Consider the following 12,368-nt stretch of genomic DNA (forward strand, 5'->3'; position numbering starts at 1 on the left):
TACCCATCCTTCTCGCTAGAGTCAGACAGACCGCGCTGCCAGAGGTGAAGTGTTGTAGCACTGAAATCAATTATTATCTGCTATCAGGCTTATAACTGTAGCACAAGGCTGGAGTTAGGTAGTCAGCATTTGCCCGTCTGATGTCAGCTTATTTTGGCTCTCTCCGATTACTTTATTTATGTGCAAGGCTGACACTACTAGAATTATCCTACCTGTGATTCAGAAATACCTATCGGTTTACCTCAGAAGAACAGACAGGGGGCGGACTGCGCCCAGCGGAAGTAATAGCTGCCGGGTTAAACCTGTACCTTTCATGCTGCGGTTGCCCAGATACTGTCCCTCCCCTGCACAGTGCGAGGTGTCATTAGTACTTAGGGGCTCATATGCTCCCAGTAGTCGACTTGACAGTCCCTTTTATTTTTATATCCATGCTCAGGGCTATGAAAGGTTCCTCTGGTGCCTTTCAACACCCGGCAAGGCAATGTTTTCGATTTCGACTAACAGCTCGGAAGTCCCAGCTGCTGAACCTCCACCAGGCGTGAAGAGTAACTTTAATGATCCTTCTTCCCGCCAAGTGGGAATAGTAATAATGGGGGCCATCTTTGTGCCTCTCATGTTGCTGGCTGTGGCTATACGGGTTTACGTGCGTACTTGTATTATCAGGCTGTGGGGGGCGGAGGATAGTAAGTCACTTGGATCCCTCATCTAAGATTCAACTAACAACTGCTACCTAGCAACATGCATACTTGCAGCGGTAAGTAGTGAGATGGGTGTGTAGATAACATTCTGATCACGGGTATAGTGTGGCTCCGTTGCTAGTATGGGGGTGATGATAAAATGTGAGCTCCTACCTAGAGTTGTTGGTTGCACACTCCCATCCTACTGACACTGTGCGCAAAAGGTGTATCGTTAGGCCTTGGTCGACACTTGTGGGATGTCCCAGTGAGGATTCTCCTGGATGTTTCCAACAACCGGGTCTGTATAGCCGGTTACTAGTCACATCCAGCAGCCCTCATTACGTTCAAAGCTAATGATAAGCATACTAGATCTTATCAGACTACATGACATACCCCTGGACAGTCTGCTTTGCCAAGCTATCAATCCTATTGCTATACAAGCGCCTATTCCTGGTTGGATGGGAAAGAATCGCCATTTGGGCCGGCATCGTCATGGTTACTGTCCTCTACGGCACTTTCATCCTTCTTGCAATTCTCAATACGGCCATCTGCATCAACGAATACTCCACCGACCTATGGGCGACCTTGACCTCCTTTTGCGTCTTCCAGCACCGACAGGTTCTCGTATGGACGGCTGCAGTCAATATATCCACGGACTTTTATGTGGTTATCCTGCCCATCAATCGATTTGTAAGACTGCAAATATCACGCAGGAAGAAGATTGGTCTGTGTATGATTTTTGCTTCAGGACTCGGGTAAGTTGGCGACTCTATAGATGGGGTCTGAACATGACACTAATATGATTTGGATTACTGTAAAGTGCCTGTGCCGCGAGCGTCGCCCGGTCTATCATGCTTCTCAAACATCTGTATACCAAGGACACGACATGGATTTCCGCCGAACTGTCCATGTACTCGTACGGCATCCTACCTTACCTTCCACCTGTTCCTCCCTCTGACATCCTCTATGGCAGAATTGCCGAAATGAACATTGGAATCATCGTCGCATGTGTCTGTACATTTCCCAAATTCATCCAGCGCATGCATGACCTCCAGATCAGCCAGGTTCTTGGGCGGTTACCCCGGAAAGCGCAGCTTTCTCTAAGCTCGATTTTTTCGTTGAAAAGAGACCAACCATCTCGATCTTCGAAGACGATGGTTTCTGGCTCGGGGTATGAGCTTGAGATTCGGTCTTCAGAGTATGTCTGTGTTCTGGAGGGGGTTGATACTAGGGGATCGATTAAGCAGCCGCGCGATTTTTAGGTATTTAGCCGGGTGGTCTGGCCTAAGTTTGTTGGATATTTCTTTGTTGAATGTTATTTATGCTATTTTCCTGCCCCACCCCCTTATGTGCAAGATCTAGGCGAGATCTGAAAGATAAAAAGCTTGAACCAGACCTGCATATTAAGCACTTACAGTAAGTAAGGCTTGTAGTAGCCGCGTACCAAACTTACCCGCTTCTCCTAGGCAGTCACATTTAGACAGCATCCACTGGCTTCTCTCATAGCTTAGCTTTACCGAAGTTTGCATGCAAGCTACAGACCCACCTTCTGCATTTACATCGTGCTCAGGGCTGCGGATACTTCAGCTGCCCTCGGCCCTGCTTGCTCTTAGACATAAGTATCTGCCCCTGTCCAAGTCTAACCAAGATGAGCCCCTAGTGACTCAAAGCCGGGGATCGGAATAGGGAAGACGGCTGGGGCCGCCTGCTTGTTCGCACGTGTGCTTTCAGCAGGCCTCCTGAAACAGACTAGCCTTGCAGCGCAGCTCTTGCGATATAGTAGGATATCAGAGACATCATTGCTACGACACGCTGTGCACTTTTGATAGAGTTTCTTGAGAATGATGAGTAGACTAAGCTCCGAGACTATCATATTGCAATGTGACAAGCAAGCTAAGCTCTGTATTGACCCATCGAGGGGTTTATCACGACCTGCTGTGAAGCTTAGCTTGGATCAAAACTGCTGCCTAGATCTACACATACAAGATTCTCATGCTAGCTGTAGGGGGATGCGCTAGAAGCGTCACTTACTTTTAAATCCTACAAAGCCCCATGTGGACAGGATCTATTGAGTCCTCATCATCCCACTTGTTTTCTCTCCCCAAAGAACAATGCGCCGATAATGCGCGCTTCCAGAGCCAAACGAAGTGATAGACCAGCCACAGACTACGAACGCTGGCTTAACGACGATAACCCACCAGCTGATTCAGCGCCGCAATTCGAGCCACGAGAAGGTGACCATATCCGCACACACCGAGCGGCACACCAGAGTATTTCCAAGGCTTCAATAGACACAATGTACGTATCCATTGTTTGACCGGATTTACAATAGAAGGCTGAAAAATCACCTGGCATAGGGACTACCAGACTCAACTCGCCGCATCAGCCGCTCCAAGGGAAGGAACACACCAAATAACAAGCTGGCCGCGAGTGCCAGATATAATCACGTTCTACGGCGCGCTGATCATTTTGTTCCTGCTCTTGCGGTACTTTGTTGTGAATCTCATGCGGCAAATGCGTGGACGGAGAGTAGATGTTGATCATGCGGTCCGACATCCACGACAGATATCCACGAACACAGTGGAAGAGCATGAGTTAAAGAAGGTGTAGCGTATAGCGCGTGTGTGTGCCAGTTGAGTCGGCCGAGATAGGATACGGAGTTAGTGGTAGTATTCTGTGGTACCAAATACTATCTTGGGGATCGTTTTGCGTAGGCTTGTATGGATATCGCTTGCCTGGAATAAGAGCAGGCTCCGTGTGATAATCTAAATGTATAGCCTCTTTTGGATGACATGCTTGTCGGCCGCGTAATGTGTCTCAGCCACGGCCATCCCGGGGTCCCTCGGGGCCGCGCTCGGGGTCCGCGGGCATCAGGGCTGGAGTGGTGACCCACTGCTTGCTCTTTGCTCTAGAATTTTGCAGTGGCAGAGATGCCTGAAGATTGTCCATGCTTGCAATAGCGTTCCAGACGATCGGAGTCAGTATGAGTAGAGAAGCCTGGCCTCCTTCTGTGGGTCCCATGGGAATAGTCATTGTGCTGATATGTGTGCCTTGCTGCCAGCTGCTTGACATCGGCGCATAGCATACAGTAACTCGGAGTACGCATACTCAGGGTTGAGTTATGGGTGGTTGTTGAGAGGCATTGTCGGCCTTTAGTGCCCGCTCGGTGTCAGATCATAGGGCTATTCCAGAGAGAAACCCCCAGTGACAGCAGTCTAGGGTATGCACAGCTCCAAGAAAAAGACATAGAGCTTACTAGGTATGATCTGTTTAATGATCTCAGGATTCTCAAGCATAAGTGAATCCACGTCGAGCTTGAGAGCAGGCGCTGGTCGCTAAGAAGCTGCGCCACCTTTCTCGTATCCATACTGAGCTCGACCACGTAAATTGCTGCTGCCTGAGAAATCCCCTGAAGCACCTCAGAGCCAAAGAGAGGAGAGCTTATGCTCATTCAAGACCAACAGCACAGCAATATCCTCTCTAAGAGATAGAACGCGGGAAGTTATGCCCTCGAACCCTCGGAGGAAACGGTCTCACACCAAGTCTCGCCATGGGTGTTTCAACTGCAAGAGCAGGAGAGTCAAGGTATGTCGAAGAGTAGACTCTGAGGAACTAGAGTTGAGCGATTCGAAGTGTCAGGAAACGAAACCAGCCTGCAGAAACTGCATAAGCAGGGGCGAAGACTGTATATACCCAAGCCAGGGTAGTCGGAGAAGACATCTAGACCAGAGACGACCTTTGATACCCAGACAATCACCAGCTCCATCACTATGCTCGGAAATATCTACATCGCCTTTTACCGGTGACGACTTGCGGTTTTGGCATCACTTTCTTCAAGATGCACAACCGGGTCTACCCTTTGGAAACGAGAGCACCTGGTCGTCGGAGATACCTGCTTTCTCACATGAGGTAGTCAAACATCCTGCACCTTTCAATCTATCTATTGACTAATTATTGGCAGTGCCCACATCTGCTACATGCATTACTGTCGCTTGGAGCATCTTACTGCTCCCTAACCACCCCACAAGGACATCTGGGGCTCTACAAGCCCCTGGCTATTGCGCATCGCGGCAAGGCTCTAAACGCTCTAAGAACTATTCTCGCCAAGAGCAACGGCTTTACGGCTCTTGAGATGGACAGTGCTTTAGCAACAAGCTATGCGTTAACCTTCCAAGCTCGCTATGTGAGCGACGGCATAATCGACTTTGCCACCATGGTACGCGGTTGCAGCACCATCACCAACTGGTATTTCCAAGAGGGTAGGCAAAGCAGGCTGTTCGGCTCCCTTCAATCTCAGGAGCAGATTGCGCAAACAACAGTCTTACCGCCGGGGCAGGAAAGCGTGCAGCCACCTGGTGTAATAGCGGGATGTATCGAAGCCTTGGACAAATTACAACCCTTGCTGCAGACAACAGCCCATTACGGGTTCTATAATTATTTGCGTCTCGCTTACGAATCACTCTTAGCTTCCTCCCAGCATGCGTTGGGATGCTTCACGATGATCTACTTGTATTGGTCAAATCTGGAGAGGCCTGAGTTTCAGGCTCTCATTGCACCTGACAACCACATCTCACGGGCCCTGTTCATGCACTATACGACCATCGACTCGCTGATGCGGCCGGTCTATGGGAAGCTTACCACTGCTCGCAATCTCAAGCCTCGCGGAGGTCATTTCATCATATATCGATGGGCTGAGGCAATCTATGTGGACTTGCCAGTGGACCTCCAGGAACTGGTTCATGATCTGTTTCGGTTTCTAGCCCTTGATCTACTCCCTGATCTTGTTGCGCATGAGATAAATTTTCCGCAGTGGGGGTATGAGATTACGGTGTTTATTGGACTGCTGCGCAAGCGAGTGCCTGGTTACACTCTGTCGATGTACAATATCTACTAACATATCAGAACGGAAGTGTAGAAGGGCGGATTGAGCCGGACAGTAGTGGAAAGACAAGATGGCCAGGAAAAGAACTCGTTAAAATCAATGATACTTATTGGCTGTGTATGCGAAGGGCCAGTAAGCTTGAATGCGACTACACATGCACAGCCCCATACCTAGCGAACCAGCGTGCTCGTATAGGTACAGGCACAGCTGGAGGTTCGTTTACTTGACCAATCACCGAATCAATCAATACGAGATGCAGCAATGGCCTCCCGATAGAGATACTCAGAACTATGAGGATTATAAAAGGGTCCCCATGGTATCACCTTATGGAACCTGTTACAATGTTGATTCTCAGCACCATGAGCACCTTCCTCGCCGCGGCGTCTGCATTCTCTCTTGCTCCTTCCGCGGACGACGGCGTCTCCTTCGACCAGCGCCGCGGCCTTCCTCTACTGAAACTCCCTTACGGAACCTGGCGAGCTCATCAATATGACCAGGAGACGGAAGTATGTCCCATGTCTTTTCCGATAAACCCACCTGCATCTAACAACGAAGGTCTACGTATTTCGCAATATCCGCTACGCCGCTCCCCCGGTCGGTGACCTACGCTGGGCCAAACCAGTGCCCCCCGAGTACATCAAGGGTATCCAAAATGGCTCTTACGGGCTCAATTGCATTCCCGCTCCGATTCCAGATGGCTTCTTTATGCCAGGGAAGGAGCGCCTTTCCAGAACGTCCAATGAGGGTGAATTTGCACTCCCCCAGCTCACTCAGCATCGCTCACTCTTGAACCCTTAGATTGTCTCTTTCTCGATGTTTACGTATCTAGGGAAGTACTGAAGCGGCCTGAAAGACCCGTTCCTGTTGTTGTCTGGATCCATGGTGGAGGGTAAGTTACAACTCTCTTAGTTCGACAGATCCTAATACCATGTATGCGTGCAGATACGTTAGCGGCTCCAAAGATCAAGCTCTTGAGGAAGGATATTACAACGGCGCGAGTCTCATAGAAAGAGCCCACAATCAATTGATTGTCGTCTCTATCAACTACCGCCTCGGCGGGTTTGGCTTTCTTGCCGGAGAGCCTCTGCAGGAACAGGGGACTTTCAACGCAGGACTCCATGACCAGCGCGCCGCTCTAACATGGGTACAGTCATATATTCACCTTCTTGGAGGTGATCCCAATCACATCTCTGCATGGGGTCAGTCGGCTGGCGCAGGGTCCATAGTCTATCACCTCATCGCCGAAGGAGGGGAACTCGATCCTTTGTTCAGAAGGGCAGTCCTGCAGAGTCCCAACTTTGGAAGTAATGTACGATCCGAAGTCTATAACAAGCGCTTTGAGGACTTTGCAGAGGCTGCAGGGTGCCCTACTGATGGAGTGAATGCTCTATCCTGCTTACGAGCTGCTAATAGCAGTATCTTAAGAGAGGCAAATACCAGGGTGTTTCTTGGGGAGTCCTCGCCTGTACCAGATGGCAAGTATATTCGACATACAGCCTTGGTTGAATATGCTGCCGGTGAGTTTCAATAAGCCCTTATTTATACCAAGCTAACAGACCAAGGCCATAACTGGAAAGATATCGACTCTGTGATAGCAAGCCACGTTATCGACGAAGGAAGTCTTTTCCTCACTGACCCCATCACCAACGGCCAGCTAGAGAGCTTCATTACTGGAAACCTCCCGCCTAACTCGCCTTTGCAAGTCGAAAGAGTCACCGACCTTTTCAAATCACTCTATCCCAAGTCATCTGAGAAAGAAAAGCTCGCTGCAGTATATACAAATATACTCTGTACATGCCCTCTCCGCGCTGTATTGAAGGCCTACCCAGATTCTGCCTGGGCTTTTCAGTACAGTTACCTTGATGGCATCATTAATGGAAAGCATGCAGCCGATATGCCTGCGACATGGTACAATCCTCAGCTGCAAGATGGTGTGGCCATAGAGCCACTGTTTGAACAGTTTCAGCGGTATTTGACCAATCATGCTCGCACTGGCAATCCGAATATCCCCTGGAGTAAAGACTATCAGCTTGAGGATTGGCCACGGGTCAAGGGACTTGACGACAAGATGCCGCAGGACGTGTTGAATATGAGTAATAATGGGTTCGAGGGTATCAGGGACGAGCAGATGTCGAAGGTGGTTTGTGATACTTGGACGCAGGCGCTTGTGGATGCCCTTGAGAGAAATTCATAGTGTCGAAGAGACTCCATACTCTCTTTTTCACCAATCATCTAAGCATGCTACCTTTAAGCTCCACATGTTACTCAACGATATCTACTATTTCACGCAGAATATCAAACAGCATATCTTACAAAGATCATTGGCCTGAGACACGAAAGACCAGAAGAGAAAATAGCCTAAAATATCAACACATCAAAGGGCAATGAAAAGAAACTAATAGCACTTCGCAGTGTTAAAGTCGATGGTTGTCTTTCCGATGACCTGCCCCTGGCTAGCGGCTTCGAACTTCAGCAGCCCTTCGTGCGCTCCGAAAATGACCTTCAACTGAAAGATAATCTTGTAAATAGTATTCCCAAGAACGGTGGGCTTGGACTCGAATCTTGTGAGATCGACGGCGGAGAAGTCTACATCGATACGACCCACCTCGTACACCCCTAGATGTCGGTCCATTAGCAGCATAGAGAGGTTATTGCGTGCAGAGTTCTTACCTGCTGCATCAACACGTTCTGGGCCAATGGCCAGATCACACGCGTATAAGATGGAGGAGCTTCTCAAGCTCTGTTTGCCTACGCCTTCGATTCTGGTATGCGATTTACCAATAGAGACGCTTCGTGTATAGTCCGGAGTGTATTTATCACCCTGTTGGCTTGCCGGTTACGATTAGAGTTGGTCTGCGGCGCCGTCCTGGAAGGACACGAACCTTAGCGATCATCCACTCCATCATGCCCCGAACCTTTTTCTGCCCAGTGAAAAAGTCTATATAGAAGTTTATCTCCTCGTCAACTCCCTCGCGGAACGGAATACCCCAGCTAATGCCGTAATGGCGGCGGCTTCGCCTCGTAGTAGATTGGAGGCCTTCGAGCCCACATAAGGCTGCTCCTTGCACTATCGCTGCTTGACTGAGATCACATGAGAATAGGCCTATTGGCCAACACAGGGCACTTACGGGCTATCCGGGACCGTTATGGCTATCGATCTGAAGGTGTCTTTGAAGGACTGGCGGAGATAGTGAGAGTCGCCAAAGCCGCCGACGAGCACAATTCACTAGAGGGTGAGAGTCAGCACGCAGTAAAATAAGGTGGAGTACCGTTGCTAACCTTGATGCAGTTTCTCCCAGACTCGGTATTTGCATCCTTGATCTGTTTTTTCACCAGACGTATGATTTGCTCAACGACAGGGTCGAATATTGCACGCATGTCCTTACTGAGAACGGGGTGAGTAGTGCTAGAGGAAGAAATATTAAGTGATTTGCCCACCTAGACAAAAGAACCATTTGCTCATCGTCCTCGAAATGTTCCGGATCTGGTTTCTTGAGGGTCATGCTCAATGGGAGTTCAAATATGGTGTCTTCTTCCTCAGAGTACCCGAAATCCCGTTTGATGAGCTCGAATTTCCTCATGAAGTCGCTGCCAGGGGCCTTTTTCTTTGATGGAAGTTTGTCAAAGTCGTTCCCGAATCGATTGGACATTAATCTATAAAAGTTACGGTCTATTGCTGTTGAGCCGCACTTGCCCCCTTGATTGAATGCCGATGTCAGCTAGCTATACTCAAAGCACCAGAGCCACTCCAGAGATAGAGAAGACACACCAATCCCAGTACACAGCTCGTCAAACTTCAGTACGGGTGACACTTCGCTAACAAGGTATGTAGTGATGTCCACGGTTCCTCCACCGCAATCACAGACAAGAACCCCGTCACCAGCCTGTATAATGCGTGAGTGAAGAATCAAGGGTTACATACGCACACTTACCTTGATAGAGCCCCCCATGTTACCAGTCGTGTACTTTCTGAGGGCTGTTATAGTTGCGGCTTCTGGCTCGCTGATGAGGAACAATTTGTCATAAGGGCCGGCCGGTTTGCCCTCCAAAACCTGCTCGTTGAGCTGCTGCTTTGGTCGCACTCTTCGCTTGATCAGACCAGATAGCTGGCACAGTGAACCAGAACTCCAAAGGAGTTGCTCGTAGCGCCTGTTCGGTGATGTTCTTCTCAAGAGTCTTGATGATGTGAGTGTATACGTGGGAAAGATAGTCCGCAACCACATCAACTGCAGATTTACCTTGTGGCAACTTCAAGATTCCCGTTTGTGACGCTGCCTCCAGGGCGGGATCATCAAATCGTGTCAAGGGAGTGCTTTGGTCGAGCAATAACTTTGTCCATGAGTATGCGACCTTGCCGGCGTCCACCTCGTACCCCCACTTGTCCTTCTTCACTCGTGGGTTATCCGAGGTGTACGCGATTCGAGATGGGGCTTTGAGAACGGTTTCAGTCTCTCTAGATGGACCAGGCCAGGTGCTAATAAGGACTATGTCGCTGAGACCTTTGCCTTTGGAGCTGACATAGCTTGCACCTTTGAGGTCTCATGTTAGTGATCGACTGCAAAGACCGCCACGCAACAACGTACCGGTATAGGTTGTACCGTAGTCGACACCAACGATTATTTTGCGTTCGGACTCCAGCGTGAGAGAGCCAAAGCCGCTGAAGAATGGCTCAGCCGTACGTGCTGGGGAACCAAACCTCGACAAAGCGGCGTTTCCGAAGGCTGGGTCAGGATTAGGGAAACTGGACCTGCCTAGAGATCCAGAACCGAAGGGCGTCTGGCTAGAAAATGAACCAAAACTCATTTTTGGAGGGCTTTCGAAAAGGTGTAATTACTGTCAGTGGGTAAGATAAACACTCGATATGGATCGTACGTACCTTCCGCGAAACTCACGTTTATCTGTGACAAGTGGTGTAGCCGCTGGACACCGGTTTGAAACAGCTCTCTCACCTGCCTGCCCCTGCTTGGCTCTCAAGTTGCCTATTTTTGGTTGAATGTAGCCGCTGCAGCAGGATAAGGAGACCTAAGTATGCAGGACCCATTGGCCAGTCATTTAGCGCCATCGACAGGAGAATGTTGACTGGCGTCGCACTTGGCTTCCTTTGGTATGAAAGGATTACTTATAGATACTTTTCTCCCAGATGTAGCTTCTCCAGAAACATCCTCTCTTCATTCCAAAGACAATAAACAGCCCTATGGGGACCACTACCGGTGCGGACGAGCGTATAGCATCCCCCACCGACCAGACAGTAAGTCATACGCTTTAACCTTCACCGAAGTATGATGCTTAATAGACGGCTCGAGGACAGATACCCGCGAGAGCAGAGACTTTAGGTGCTAGACAGAGCGCCCCCCCAGGCGAATGCTAACCGGCGAAACCAACGTATAAATCGTTCCACTCAGGCTATGGGAAAGGGTAACATGCTTGCCAGAGTGAGGTTTTACTAATCTTTTTCTGTCAACTTGTTCTAACTATGGTAGTCCTTCAACTGGTTTCCCGGGTTAGCAGCCGGCGAAGAAGTAAGACACGCCGGGCAGCAACGTCGAAACCGTGCAGAGACGGATGGCGCGAACGACAAGCCAATGGGGCTCTACCACACTTGGGAGACCAGAAACCTGCCCAAGTTGTGCTGCACAGGGGAGAACAGAGTGCAGATACCGAAGGAAATGTCGCCCGGTTGAGAGAAAAGCACGCGGCTGAGATATATCAGCTTGAAGAACAAATGATCCAGCGAGAAAGGCGCATTGAAAGGCAACGGAATGCTCTTCATCAGCAGGATCTGGAGATTCAAAACCTCAAAGATAGCTTGACGGCCCTCCGCCAACGACAGCAACAGCTGGAAGACCTGGTCGTTTCACGACAGGAGGACGCCCTGCGCTCGATCGCACGGGGCAGATACGCCCCAAAGGAGGACCAAGTGATCCGAGACGAGATATCAAAGCTCGGAGATAGGATACGGACATGGTCGAGGAAGTTCGGAGGCGTCTCATTTGCCGAGCTGGAATCCGTGTCAATCTGCAACCGTCAGCTGTCGATGGATAATTTGGCTGATCTCAATGCCCAGCTTGAAGTTTCGCCAGACAAGATCTCCGTTGTTCTTTTGCAGGCTCTCCTTGCTGATAACCTGTTCGGCAAGATCTTCACCAGCCCTTTCTTCGCTTTCACGTACATCGAGGGTGGCTCTTCAACTCCTGCACCGCACGAGATGACAGCTCTTTACAAACAAATGGCGCAAGGTTGGATCTTATCCTAGCCTTGACAGTACAAAAGGTGCTAACGAGTTATGGTAGTGAACAATCTCAAGCCCACATTTGGCGCTCGCAGACATTGCGCAATCTAGCCAACAATCCCAACCATGAAGGAGGGTCTTTCTTGGAACAGAGAATGGGCATAACATGCCCCAGAGTCGCATCCGACTTTCTCCAAAGCCCCGCACATGGTCTTCTGAGGCCGACCAAGGATAGCAGTGAGACGACTCGCAGGGAGAAGGAGCTCCAATCACTTTACTACGACGCAGGCTCTGGAAGCAGCGTGTCTTTATGCACTGTCTAAGCGCTGAGGATCTACCCCCGTTTTCGGTGACCAATAAACTTATGAGTGCTCATCGGCTGCAGCACTTGGATGAAGACGATACTCGCTAGGATGGTGGGAAAGTGCTGCTAGTAGTCCAACCTGCGATCGTGGCTTATGGCTCGAAGACGCCGAGCACTATGATCAGTACAAGGTGTGGGTCCCGGCAGTAGTTCTCGTTGGCAATCCTTGAATCCCACGGAAAGCGTGCACTCCAAATATAGTAGCGGTTGCGTGTA

At 49.7% G+C, this 12,368-nt stretch overlaps 6 protein-coding genes across 6 annotated transcripts; 5 read left to right on the plus strand and 1 right to left on the minus strand.

Annotated features, from left to right (window-relative positions):
* Nucleotides 1–589: 589 nt before the first annotated feature.
* On the plus strand, nt 590–1,939 carry BJY04DRAFT_218624 (uncharacterized protein; the record flags this gene model as incomplete). Its single annotated transcript, XM_073716358.1, has 6 exons — nt 590–683; nt 735–754; nt 803–839; nt 902–975; nt 1,047–1,432; nt 1,498–1,939. 6 exons carry the CDS (start codon nt 590–592, stop codon nt 1,937–1,939), a joined length of 1,053 nt encoding a protein of 350 aa, XP_073570922.1.
* Nucleotides 1,940–2,703: 764 nt separating this feature from the next.
* On the plus strand, nt 2,704–3,513 carry BJY04DRAFT_189928 (uncharacterized protein). The gene is made up of 2 exons (XM_073711447.1): nt 2,704–2,975; nt 3,035–3,513. The coding sequence occupies exons 1-2, from the start codon at nt 2,800–2,802 to the stop codon at nt 3,285–3,287; spliced, it is 429 nt and encodes a 142-aa protein (XP_073570923.1). The 5' UTR covers nt 2,704–2,799; the 3' UTR covers nt 3,288–3,513.
* A 598-nt stretch (nt 3,514–4,111) lies between these two features.
* BJY04DRAFT_189929 (Zn(II)2Cys6 transcription factor) lies at nt 4,112–5,583 on the plus strand. The gene is made up of 3 exons (XM_073711448.1): nt 4,112–4,262; nt 4,311–4,586; nt 4,639–5,583. Exons 1-3 carry the CDS (start codon nt 4,182–4,184, stop codon nt 5,569–5,571), a joined length of 1,290 nt encoding a protein of 429 aa, XP_073570924.1. The 5' UTR covers nt 4,112–4,181; the 3' UTR covers nt 5,572–5,583.
* Nucleotides 5,584–5,918: 335 nt separating this feature from the next.
* BJY04DRAFT_218626 (carboxylesterase family protein) lies at nt 5,919–7,753 on the plus strand (the record flags this gene model as incomplete). Its single annotated transcript, XM_073716359.1, has 5 exons — nt 5,919–6,065; nt 6,115–6,304; nt 6,358–6,448; nt 6,502–7,076; nt 7,122–7,753. The coding sequence occupies 5 exons, from the start codon at nt 5,919–5,921 to the stop codon at nt 7,751–7,753; spliced, it is 1,635 nt and encodes a 544-aa protein (XP_073570925.1).
* A 201-nt stretch (nt 7,754–7,954) lies between these two features.
* On the minus strand, nt 7,955–10,362 carry BJY04DRAFT_218627 (Hsp70 family protein; the record flags this gene model as incomplete). The annotated part of the gene is made up of 10 exons (XM_073716360.1): nt 7,955–8,175; nt 8,230–8,380; nt 8,442–8,640; nt 8,688–8,737; nt 8,839–8,944; nt 8,998–9,256; nt 9,329–9,443; nt 9,492–9,611; nt 9,673–10,088; nt 10,143–10,362. The coding sequence occupies 10 exons, from the start codon at nt 10,360–10,362 to the stop codon at nt 7,955–7,957; spliced, it is 1,857 nt and encodes a 618-aa protein (XP_073570926.1).
* A 1,378-nt stretch (nt 10,363–11,740) lies between these two features.
* On the plus strand, nt 11,741–12,119 carry BJY04DRAFT_189932 (uncharacterized protein). Its single transcript, XM_073711449.1, has one exon. The coding sequence runs from the start codon at nt 11,944–11,946 to the stop codon at nt 12,109–12,111; it is 168 nt and encodes a 55-aa protein (XP_073570927.1). The 5' UTR covers nt 11,741–11,943; the 3' UTR covers nt 12,112–12,119.
* The last annotated feature ends 249 nt before the right edge of the window (nt 12,120–12,368 follow it).

Source organism: Aspergillus karnatakaensis (genome assembly GCF_047715665.1).
Source record: "Aspergillus karnatakaensis strain CBS 102800 unplaced genomic scaffold BJY04scaffold_26, whole genome shotgun sequence".
NCBI classification, from domain to species: Eukaryota; Fungi; Ascomycota; class Eurotiomycetes; order Eurotiales; family Aspergillaceae; genus Aspergillus; species Aspergillus karnatakaensis.

Excerpts from the sequence above, each read along its gene's own strand:
- BJY04DRAFT_189928 (XM_073711447.1), top strand. The coding sequence starts at position 2,800 with ATGCGCGCTTCCAGAGCCAAACGAAGTGATAGACCAGCCACAGACTAC. Across the intron at positions 2,976-3,034 it reads AAGGCTTCAATAGACACAAT|GGACTACCAGACTCAACTCG; the intron begins GTACGTATCCAT and ends CACCTGGCATAG.
- BJY04DRAFT_189929 (XM_073711448.1), top strand. The coding sequence starts at position 4,182 with ATGCCCTCGAACCCTCGGAGGAAACGGTCTCACACCAAGTCTCGCCAT. Across the intron at positions 4,263-4,310 it reads GCAAGAGCAGGAGAGTCAAG|TGTCAGGAAACGAAACCAGC; the intron begins GTATGTCGAAGA and ends AGCGATTCGAAG. Across the intron at positions 4,587-4,638 it reads TACCTGCTTTCTCACATGAG|TGCCCACATCTGCTACATGC; the intron begins GTAGTCAAACAT and ends AATTATTGGCAG.
- BJY04DRAFT_189932 (XM_073711449.1), top strand. The coding sequence starts at position 11,944 with ATGGGCATAACATGCCCCAGAGTCGCATCCGACTTTCTCCAAAGCCCC.